At 37.4% G+C, this 12,074-nt stretch overlaps 3 protein-coding genes across 3 annotated transcripts in view; all 3 read left to right on the top strand.

Moving 5' to 3' along the window:
• Positions 1-172: 172 nt before the first annotated feature.
• Positions 173-1,949, top strand: vtcn1 (V-set domain containing T cell activation inhibitor 1). Its single transcript, XM_065293309.2, has 5 exons — positions 173-299; positions 427-491; positions 590-949; positions 1,052-1,309; positions 1,635-1,949. Exons 1-5 carry the CDS (start codon positions 268-270, stop codon positions 1,742-1,744), a joined length of 825 nt encoding a protein of 274 aa, XP_065149381.2. The 5' UTR covers positions 173-267; the 3' UTR covers positions 1,745-1,949.
• Positions 1,950-2,611: 662 nt separating this feature from the next.
• Positions 2,612-7,154, top strand: trim45 (tripartite motif containing 45). Its single transcript, XM_065248990.1, has 6 exons — positions 2,612-3,342; positions 3,544-4,295; positions 5,458-5,587; positions 5,853-5,967; positions 6,064-6,190; positions 6,299-7,154. The coding sequence occupies exons 1-6, from the start codon at positions 2,861-2,863 to the stop codon at positions 6,448-6,450; spliced, it is 1,758 nt and encodes a 585-aa protein (XP_065105062.1). The 5' UTR covers positions 2,612-2,860; the 3' UTR covers positions 6,451-7,154.
• Positions 7,155-10,905: 3,751 nt separating this feature from the next.
• Positions 10,906-12,074, top strand: part of man1a2 (mannosidase, alpha, class 1A, member 2) — an 85,680-nt gene continuing 84,511 nt past the window's right edge. The window contains exon 1 of the mRNA XM_065292762.2: positions 10,906-11,714. The gene's annotated coding sequence lies outside the window, so the exon portion shown is untranslated. The remainder of the gene's footprint in view (positions 11,715-12,074) is intronic.

Raw genomic sequence — 12,074 nt, 5'->3', positions numbered from 1 at the left:
CAAACTGTCTTAGTTAACAGTCCAGCAGCATCATGTTAAGGAATAAACCAGGCCACTAAAAGACTTAAAAAGTTGTGTAAATGTATTTTATCATGACACACCTCTCAGGGGCAATATTGACCGAGGGAGGAGATGCTGCATTTAGTTGAGTAAAGTTTAAAGTCTCAGGGGATTTAAATATGTGCTTCTAGCTAAACTTATTGATTTATCGCCGTCTACAGAGATGCAGAACACAGTGGCTGGTCGTTAAAACAGAAACAGACTGGAATGGCTTCATTTGGACAAATCATTTTTGGGACGTAAGGCAACATGGAGCTTTTTAATGATAATTCTACACACAGCACAGTTTTGTTGATAAATGATTACAGTATTATAACGCGTGTTGCTCCTCAAATATTGTGTATTTGCTTTATCCTTATTTTGCAGTATGGTTGTTCTCATCATTGTATTCGCTGGTCTCATCATTTTAATTTTGACCATTGGATTTTCAGGTTAGTAAAATATTCTAATAAAAGTGATTACAGTATTTGCAATTACAGACTTCCTGTTGTGTGATACACTAAATGTTTTGTATGTTTTTTTCTTCAAGCGTCTCAAGGTACCGTTGAGAGCAGCAGCCCTTCTATTGTGGGAAATCTTGGACAGGACGAGGTCATCGATTGCAGGTTTAATACCGAGAGCAGCAGTGGGTTGACTGAAGATGTATCAATCTCTTGGTTAAAAGATGGTCTTAGTGGGGTGGTATATGAATATAAGAATAAAGCAGCCCAACTTCAAATGCAGAATACACAGTTTAAAGAAAGAGCACAACTGTTCCCAGATGTTATTTCTACAGGCAATGCTTCTCTACTCCTGAGAAGTGTGAAATTGGAAGATGATGGTGTGTATCGCTGTAGTGTCACTGCGGGAAAACTCTCAGGAACTACAAGCATTAATCTTAGAGTGGCTGGTAAGGAGACTACCTTATTTATTCATTTAAAAATAAAATACACATAAAAGAAACATAACTAGTTGACAGCCACAGACTCTTCTGTGTGCATTTGTTTTTTAGGTTTTACAGCCCCCACCTTTACCCAACAGACAAATACTTCACTAACTGCGGAGGCCCAGAGATGGTTTCCCCAACCGGAGGTTACCTGGTTAAGTCAGAGTGGAGAACTTTTAAACAGCAGCAGCCAATTCAGCAACAATTCGGCTGGAATCACACTAGTTGTCAGTGTCCTGGAGTTCCCGGTAAAAGTGGATGACACTTACACCTGCATTATAGAAAACAGCCTTGTGAAAGCTGTCTCGGAGGCAACTGTAACAGGTAAATCATTATTATTTACTGAGAATTGTTGATACTAATTGCTATGGTATGGAAGGACTCACCCATAGTCATAACATTTACTCAGAGCTATGCATTGCATGTCAAAAAAAACAACATTGCTTGACAACCACGACACAATGAAGAACAAACATTAATGGATTAGTCTGCACTAGACTGTATGGATCAAATACTTGTTATTGTTGCTCTGTTTTAATTTATTTATCAATCTTTATAAATACGTATATGTCTGTAGCATATAGCCTCCTGTATAAACACGTACATGTATGTGTCATTTTAATTCATGTTTTATTTCTTCATTTTTTAGGCAATGAAGTGACGGGAAAGACATACTTCATTTTGAATGCTGCGTCTACAACAGTATTATCCCTACAACTCTTGTTTGTAGTTATACTTATTAATTTCTTTCTCAAGTAGACTCCGGTGTCTGGTTGATAGTAAGGTCAACAAATTATTTCTCTGTTGTGTACACATTAATCTATTCTTTTATCCAAATGTCATATATTATAATTATTTTAATATTATAATTAATAGCAGCTATATTTATTTAAAACTTTTTACACCATGTGATCATAAAGATGCACGAGCATAAACCATCACTATGTGATACAGTAAAATAATAAAAATATCTGAACCGGGAATGACTTCTTGACTTTTTCACTGTACAATACTTTAGGGGAAATTTGACATTTAATGTTGTGTTTATTTACACATTGCAAATAGTTTTAACAATTCACAAGATGCTTTTCTTTAAATTATGCTCTATTTTCCAAATTACTGTTTATATAAAAGTATTTAGTGCATGCATTTAATGGTGAGTTGTGAGTCATTTAAGGTCAAAGATTGAATTAGATTAAGTTTTATACATTTTTTAATTATAATTTGTAGGCCCACAGTTTGTACAATTTGTTGTGTTATGCTATATACAGTATTCATCATACGTAATGTAAAGACAGAAATGTCTTGGCAACTAAGTAAAAAATGTACATAAATATAGGTAAAGCATAAATGAAATAAATGTTTGTATTAGTAGCTAAATAAATAAATCGTTGAAAATATTTTTTAAAAATACAAATTTTAACTACTAAAATTAATATAACTAAAAATTTTCGGAAAGCTATTTCTATGATTTTCTATAATATTATTGTTTGAGCTTGTGTCTCAATCTGTCGAGACAGCAGATGGCGACACTCACAATCTTTCTATGCTGTTCAGGCATGGGTTCATCTTTAAACTACTCGAATAGGTCAGATTTCAAACCACGCCCCCAAACGTGTACGCGTATTCTGATTGGTCGCTGAGACACATTCCCAAATAGCATGAACAAAAAGTTAACAAACTTTTAACTTTAGAGTTGCTATGTTTTCGTAAATGACAACAAAATCGTGCATGCACGGTTTAACAAAATAATATTAGCGGTTTTCTTACAAGACGTTAGTGTTGTGTTCTGCTTAGTAAATTGCAACTTGTGAATATTTGCGTGTCGAGTCGGATGAAAGTTGGAGTAACGTTTTCAGGAAAAAAAACCCTACAATGTCACTTGATAAAAAGCACTCGATTTATGAAAACAAGCACAAAGCCGAGTTTAAAAATATTAAAAGCAGCACAACTAATGGAGACGGTAGGCAGAAATCGAGAGCAGTCTGTCGGGTGTGTGATCGGATGTATCGCGACCCTAAACTTCTGCCCTGCTTGCATACATTCTGTGCGGACTGCGTGCGTCAGCTCGAGCCGTTTGCTGTGCGCGGAGTAAACGGCAATCTCAGCCCTGAAGATGACACGGCCAGACGGGACTCTGTTACAGTCTTGTGTCCCGAGTGTGATTCAGAGGTGGACCTGCCTTCATCGGGGATAGAAGGACTGACCACTGATCATCTGGCGCTGGACGAGGTTTTCGCGGAGACTCTGTTGATTAATAACAGCGTTTTGTGCGACTTGTGCAGCGACGGCGACGCGGGGAAGCGTTGTGAGGTTTGTTGCGTCAATCTCTGCGACTTCTGCAGTCAAGCACACAGGTGAGTGTTTGTATTGTTATTTTTAACATGCAAAGTTTTTACCCATACTTCCCAAAGTGATATAGTAAAGTACATTTATATTTACTATGGTTTTACTGTAGTGTTCGTATGTGTAATTAAAACTTTATATGTACATAAAGAGTCATACAGAATTGTTGTTTGAATGTGACATCAATAACTTGTATGTACTATGTCTTTCAGGAGACAGAACCGGACCTCTTCTCACTCCATCCAAAATCTCCAGGACTTAAAATCTCAGGGTCGTCTCACTAGGCCTGTCCTATGTTCACTTCATCCTGGCCAGGAGTTACGACTCTTCTGCGAGCCCTGCGACCTCACTGTGTGCCTGGAGTGTGCGGCCACCTTTCACCGTGACCATCACTGCAGCCCCGCCCATGAGGTCATCAGTCATCATGGAGATCGCATCAGGGATTTGGTTGTCAGGACATTAAGGCCTCGTCTCTCTCGTTTGGAGGAGACTTTAAGACGTGTTGACGTATCCCAAGAGGCATTGCAGGTGAGAACCGACACGTTGGCAGGCGAGATTCGGGCGTTTGCTCGGAGCTACGCCACCGCGGTGGAGATGCATTGCCGCTCTCTGCTGCGTTCACTGGAAGATCTGAGGTTGCAGCGAAAAAACCAGTTACATCTGCAGAAAGCTCAGCTGCAGCAGGCCGTGTCTGATGTCCGAGGTGGCGTGGACTTCGCTGAACGCTTGCTGACGTGCGGTTCAGATGCAGAAATTCTCAATGCCAAGGGGGTTACTATGAGAAGACTGATGAATCTAGTGGAATCAGGATTTGACTCACACCCAATGACAGTCGCCCATGACAACGCCAGCAGCATCTGTTTCCTACCACGGGAGAGTGCTGGGGAAGTGGAGGGATTTCCTGTGGTAGGAGTCATACATGCCAAAGTTGTAGATCCCAGCAAGTGCACTATCCAGGGAGAAGGTGAGAACTGTGATAAAATACAGCAATAAACCCTAATAGCAGTGGTTTAATTTGAAATGGCAAAGGTTGTTGCCAAATGTTTCAAGAGGAATTTACAAGGGCATCGAATGTGGGTCAACCAATCGTAGTCAAGGCACAATTTGTTATTTTTGTAGTCTTCTTCCTAATTGCAGATGAAAATCTGTCAGACGAGACTTAGAAATCATGATTATGGATGACCTAATAAATATTAGACTGCAGAAAGCAACTGAGGGACAAAAAAGGACACTACACTTTTTAATTGCGAATTTTTCTCGTTTCAAACATTATTGCACACATTTGGGATAAAGTAAGTGACTGCACAAGTGAACAAAATATAACACTGCAATAAAAAAAATTTGCGATTTTAATGCAAGAACAGTAAATATTGTAACCTTAAAGCAGTTGTTATTGTACGTAGATGGAGACCTGAAATAAATAAAACTGTCAGCATTGTCTTTTCCCAAATTGGGAACTTTTCTTAAGAAGTCAAGTACTCTAGAAATATTTGGTTAATACAGTGGAATACTGAAGGCTCTGTCAAACACAATGGTTCAATGCACATTCTTCAGAAGTTCAGATGAAATGTTTATTTAAAGCTTCCTGTTTTCAACTTTGTGAGACAGGATCTGAAATCATGAATGTGAGATCTTGGATCTCTTTCTCCCTTTACATTCAGGCATATACCAAAAAGCCTAGGGCATGACACAGGGATAAGCTACAGACACATTCCTGGTTACCATGGAGACTTTTTTATTGGTGTTCCTCAAGTGCGTCCCTAGGTCCTATACCCACAATGTCCTAACATGTCACAACCAGGTTCTTTCACCAAGCAAACCAATGTCGTTCAGGTTGACTTCACTGAGTACCATCATCAGTGGTGTTTGCTAGTGCCATTTTCAATAGGTTAGCAAATCTATGTGTGTTAGAAGCATCAACGTTTGATTTCAAATTAATTTCAATCTTTGACATGAACTTACTGAGTTAATATTAAAGATATCAAGCTTATATTTTCAAAGAGTGTCTTTACATTATGTAAAAACATGAAATTACAAAAAGACAATACTGTTGCTTTACATGTTACAGGTGCTTTGGATTTTGTTTTAGCTTTCATTGTGCATGTGTGTGTTGAAATAACTCGCAGGCGTAGAGCGAGGTCATGAAGGTCAGCGAGGGGAGTTCACGCTGGTGTGCAGAGACTCCTCCGGAGAACAGATGGGCAGGGGAGGTGACCCTGTGTTAGTCAGCATAGTGCACAAGGAGAGGAAGGGCTGGTGAGTTTAATGTATACCATAATTTATTTAAATGTGTGCCATGCATGTGATTTTTCCACATTTCTCCACAATCGTCATTGTATTAAATCTATTTTAAAATAAAAAATATTTTTATTGTATGCTAAAAGTGGTACCGCCAGAACGGAGATCAGCTGAATGGATATTATTTGGGCATAATATTAGAAACATTATTCAGACCGACAAATGTGAAGTTATCTTATTTCTGATGCATTGTTTGTCATAATTGTGTTTTCCCACATTGAAGCACCGTGGAGGCGGTTGTAGTTGATAATGGTGATGGCACTTACTGTGTCTCCTACACACCAGTTGAACCAGGTGTCTACTCTGTGTGGGTCTGTGTTAAAGCTCAGCACGTCCAGGTAACTTAAACGGTTTTAGCTGTTTTCTAGCATTTTAATGACCATTTCAGAAATGCGTAATCTTGGACTGACGCTCTAACTTTACATTCTTTCTAGGGTTCACCTTTCGTGCTAAATGTGAAGAGAAAGTTCAGACGTCACAGTGGCATATTCCATTGTTGCTCTTTCTGCTCAAGTGGGGGCGCCAAAGAGGCACGCTGCGGCTGCACAGGGACCATGCCAGGTAGCAGAGCTAATTTAATAAGGTTAAGACACATGAGGTTGTCAGATCAATCTAATGGTTTATTTGATCAGATCAAACTCTAAATAATTTATGTATGTATCTACACAGGAGGGTTTCAGGGTTGTGGACATGGCCATAAAGGACACCCTGGTAAGTCCCACTGGTCATGCTGTGGAAGTGTGGTGGAGGTCTCTGAGTGTATTCTGCATAATCTGGGTGCAGTTTCTCCTCGTGGACACCTTAAGACGGTGGAGCTCTGAAATAAACATCTGCACCAGAAAGCTTGACGCACATACTCTAATCTTCTTATAATACTAATATAAAATTTATCATATAAATAAATAACTTGTCAGCCATATACAGTACGTTTTGCATATCGTGGATAATAAAAATAAATTTTTCGCATAGTAATTGTTTCAACAGTGCCAAATGTTTTTAGAATTATGGCAGCCTGATATTCAGCAATAAAACTTGATTGTGGTTTTTATATTTACAATTGTATATTGTATCTTAATTTGCACATTTCTGACAAATGTGACCCACTGTACCCAACCACAAGTCATTTTTTGTGATTTTCAATTTAAAATCATCATAATTTAAATATCATTTTGTGAAAATATTACCTTGATATCTTTAATATTGACTGAGTAAGGTCATGTCAACGATTGAAATCAAACTTTGATGATCCTAATCTCAATAGATTATGAGACTTTAGCCTGCATTTCACAGACATGATCACATATTTCAACAATTCAATAAACCGCACCTGCCAAACATATTAATGTAACGTTTAAATGAAAAACAGTGCCTTAAAAACAACAAACCTTTGTGTATCCGTATTATAAAGATTTCAGAGAACTGGTTTAAGATCACTTAAAGCAATGGTTTTATTTTAAACCTGATGTTTTAATATTTGTATTTGTATCGTTGTATTATACTTTCTGTTTTCATGCATGTTTTTTTTTTTTAACTACACAGTATTTGAACATGTAATACGTTAGTATAGCAACACTATGGATCCAACATTATAATGGTATATGTGTGGATAATTTTGTTCCAGAACTGCTTTTAGTAACATTTCCAATTTTAAATCACAGCTGGTACCTCAGAATAAACAACATTTACCTCTCCACTTGCAAGAGTGGCACTTCACAAATTGTGAGCATTTTTATGGCTTAAATGCTTTGCTTTGTGCATGCTGTTTATTGTCAGATCTATGATTCAGATCTCTTATTAAAAAAAAAGCTTACAGTGAATTGATGTTGCTTGTGTATGACGAAAGAGCATGGGCTTTACCACCACCTAGTCTATTGTGCTTATTTAGCAAAAAAAAAAAGATCAATGACAAGATTAAAATCATATTCTGGATTTCTTGGTTTAGCAGCAGATGGCAGCATTGGTTTCCATGTTAATAAATGGTAAAGCGAATCCATGAATTCACAAAGTGTCCCTGTTTCAATCTTATTTTTTGATCAGAGGTAATTGATGTAAGCGTTGGCGCACTCACTGTAAAGCTGTTTTATAGTGAATTGGGGGTCTGTCCCTTTTTGTTTTTACAACCTGGATAACATCTACATTGGCTGTATATCATTTGTGTCTTTATAGACCTATAAAATAAATGATATAGTGTACATTCTGTTCTGGGCTTACTGCATTTGCCAGCATTTAATCAATGTAAAAACATGATGCTGAGTCATTAACTTGTCTTAAAGTACTATAACTTGTTCCCAATATAAACAAACCCTTGTTTGTTATTCAAAAGAAGTTGCTAATGATGTACATAGTTAAATCGGTTGCCTGTTTGCCAGGACCTTGTATTCCTCAGTGTGCACTTTTCCTGTGTACAGCTTCACATCCTCATGGGGTAAGAGCTGCTCACTGTAATATCTGTTGATATATGCACGCCTGTTTCTCTGTTCCCATTTCTTTTATTTGTCATCTGTCTGTCTATAACACATTGTGTTGTTAAGCAGTGTTTTACTTTTAACCTCCACAGTCTCTTGTCCTTATCTTTACTTATCATTCACACTTTCCAACACATATTCAATTCAACTGGCACTTTCTTTCTTTTCCCTCCTCGCAACCTTTTTGTAAATCACTTTCAGTTATCTGATGCACACATACTCTCTCCTTTTTTTTGCACCCATATGACTAAAGTATTGGCGTTCAGCTGCGATTATCAACGCATCTATAATCTCCCGTCAATGTTTAACAAGGTGAGAACTGTTCTTCAGCATGTCAAATACCAAGAGCAGATTGTTGTGACAATGCTTCACAGCCCAAGCTATATGCTTCATCATCACATCAACACTAAAGGAAAGAATAAACCATAAGCCAGACTTTTTTAAATTTGGCACTGTTAAAACTGCATTATTCAGTTGGATTAGTTAACATTAGCAGTTTGTCAATAATTCATTTACCAGGCGAAATGTGGTTTCCAGGACAACTTGCATAACATAGTGTTTGGTCCCCTTTGGGTATCTCAGATATTTTTAGAAACAGTGCGAGAGATGCACACTTGCACACTTAAAGTGACAGGAATTTAAAACAAGACCAAATAATGAGAGTGACATTCTGAATACTCATTTACATTTTCATCCTTTGTTATGTTGTAATTGATGTTTTGGACTGGGTGTTATGAAATATATTCAATAAAACAAAATTAAACAAAAACTGCATGTTGTGTATAAGACCAGGGCTAAGATGAAGAGGGAAGCAATATTACAATGCAGCCAAATATTGCAATAAATAAAATACAAAGTGTCAACAATGTAAGATGCTGTATGTGCATCTTATTTAGTGACTCATTTGCACATTAATACAGTAATAAATTGCAATATTTTTGAATTACTATCTTCATTTACACTAATAAACTCTACAATGATAGTCCAAAATCTGTGGTGTATGACTCAATGATGTTGTTTATTGCTAGTGTGGTTTAACTCAGATTTATGGAGGGTACAACTGATAGAGACTCTTGGGCTTTAAGACACTTTTCTTTGTATCTTATTGCTGTAAAAAAGCCTAATCTCCAGCTCTTTTCTGCTTATGAAAGTCTGTTTCGGGCTTCCACACTCCCTCTTGGCAATAGTGTGTCGTTTCATTAACTAGAATGTCAGATACTGTCACCTTTATCTATGTTATTGGTGACAGGATATGCAATCGACAGACGCTTTGGTCCTGCAGAGCCAATCAACTCGTCCTTGTCTTCACTTCTCAAGGTTGAAGCTGTATCGCATTCATTTGCTTGCTGGGTTTAAGCTGCCATCTTTTACTATTCCTCACACAACTCTGAACACATCCTGTCTCATTATACAGGGCTGCTGGAGGATGGGCACAGTTACTGTCCTAAAGTGAAAGGCAAAACTTTCAATTAGCCTACCTGTCTCTTCTACTTTATTCTCTTAATTTTGCTGTAAATTATGTTTTTGTTAATTTGCGGTTTTCTGTTATGTGTGAGTTTTTACGTTACTTTTTTTTCAGCCAGTGATCCATGTCTTATTCTTGTAGAAAACTGAGAAACTCAGCAGAGCAGAACTTCGCTTCTGACAGCGATTTCTGTCAATGTGTCAAATGTGGGCCTTTTAAACTGAGTGATAGTGCATCCATGAGCATGACTTACATGATTTTCTTCCATAGCCTTCAACAGCATCAACATTCTTTGTTGGTTAGTCTGGCAAATCATCTGTAAATCAAGAGAAAAGAACTACACTTATGGCAGCTCAAGGACTAAGTCACATGCTGATCTAAATGGTCTAATTTTTCTGTCGCTCAGCAGAATGTGAACATGTCCTTTGATAGATTGTTTTTGTGCTTGATTCAACCACAAGACTTTGTGACTGTGTCATTTAAAGTTTTTAGAGATTTATTTAAAGAGGACATTTCAAAAGACTTCTTAAAGATGTAAAATAATTTTTTGGTGTCCCCAGAGTATGTATGTGAAGTTTTAGCTCAAAATATCGTATAGATAATTTAGCATGTTAAAATTGCCACTTTGTTGCAATTGGTGTGAGCAAAAATGTGCCATTTTTGGTTGTGTCCCTTTAAATGCAAATGAGCTGATAAAAATTTTTGACATCACATTGGGGACAAATTTCAATTACTCTATTTTTTAACATACTTGCAGAGAATGGTTTACCAAAATTAATTTACTGGGCTCCTCATTTAAAAAAAAAAAATTTGTTTTACATTTTTCTAGGTTGAAAGAAGCACTGGGGACCAAATTATAGCACTTTAACATGAACATGTTCATGATATGTTTCTTTTAATGAGTTGTAACTGTTAATATTGGCTTTGAGGTTAAATATTTTATTTTTGCATAGCAATCATTATTGTAAAATTAATGCATAATTAAGTTTTCAAAAATAACAAATTTAGCACTTATACAAATAAGAAAACAGAGGTCATAAGAAAAGTTTGGATAAATAAAAAGACTGTTTGCAGGTTTGGAATATAAATCTACATTACACTTTATTTACTTCATAAAAACTGTAAAAAAAAAAAAATAAGGCTTCTAATTAAAAACCTATTATATATACATATCTGTATATATAGTGTTTTACATATGACAAAAATTGAAATTATTCATCACCCACTCTCGACTACTGTTCATAACTTACCGCCATTTATTTCACGCTGCCTAACTAGACCGGCACTTAGCGACGCTCCCTGGCTTTAGCTAACTGCTGCTGACTGGATGTCGTTGGTCTGAGAGGAGGAGTATCTGTTGCAGTAACAACATCCTGCATATTGGAGCCTGGCGGCGCACACGGCTACAGAAATAAAGGCATAGGGAAGGCGCTGATAATCGCCAATTCAGTGCACAGAGGCAGGGACATTAAGATGAACTTGGCTGCGTGTTCTTTCGGGCATTAATTGTGGATTTATTGTCCATGGCGCCGATTTATCCCGCGGCACCGACAAGGTGATGCGGCAGTGGCAGGACGCGATCGGTCCGCTACACGGCTGCCAGCTAAATGCCTTTACTGGAGGAAAAAAAGGCGCAGCACACGTCCGCCGAGGCCGGCAAATATAATATTAAAATAGGGCATTATGTATAGAAAGTCGTCGTTCTATATATAGTGTGTATATACCCAGTAGTTGCAGTTTATTTTCATTATTGTATCGGCTGGTCAGTTTGACTCTTGATATCCGTCTCCGGTTGCCACGGCATCAAGCGGATCAGGCCTGCGCTGAACACCGTTTCCGTGATATTTACCGTTTAATGTGACGGCAACTTTTACGTTAAACGTAAGCAAGCGAGCTAAGCGAATACATCGAGTGCTATAATATTAGATAAATCGTAATCCTCTGCCAATTTCTTTTACATTTACATAACTAGCTTTCTCAAGCCGTTCTTGTTTCGATGAAATATCAGTGTGTTGCAAGTTTATGATAAATAATACGTCTTATCGGCGGCGAGGGCGGACTTGCCGTTTATCGTAAAGATTACGACTCGACCCAGCCCGCCTTGACATCAAGAAGCGTTTGGATCATGGATCAGAATGATAAAAAGACTCTCACGGTATGTGTTCACATTTGTTTTTACCGACACATCTGTAATATATTAAAATCATCCAGTTTTTACCATATAAATTCAACGGTTTTGAAAAGAGCAGCTTCCGTTGGCTTGACAATCATTCACGAACACTTGCACAGGTGTCACCGTGTAATGATCATCACACTGAAAAACTCTGTCTGATAAAAAATACTGCGTCATGTATGTATGTATGTATGTATGTATATTTTTTATGTATCTTATTAAATGTTGACAGAAATCTGCTGATGCATATTTGACTCTTGGCTACGTGTACTTGAGATGAATTGTCAAAAGCAAGACCATAAATAAACATAATTTTATATTTAATTTAACGTCATTTTTTCC

This window comes from Paramisgurnus dabryanus, chromosome 15 (assembly GCF_030506205.2).
Source record: "Paramisgurnus dabryanus chromosome 15, PD_genome_1.1, whole genome shotgun sequence".
Taxonomy (NCBI): Eukaryota; Metazoa; Chordata; class Actinopteri; order Cypriniformes; family Cobitidae; genus Paramisgurnus; species Paramisgurnus dabryanus.
Note: the sequence above shows the minus strand (reverse complement) of the source record. Positions and strands in the feature narration are given on the sequence as shown.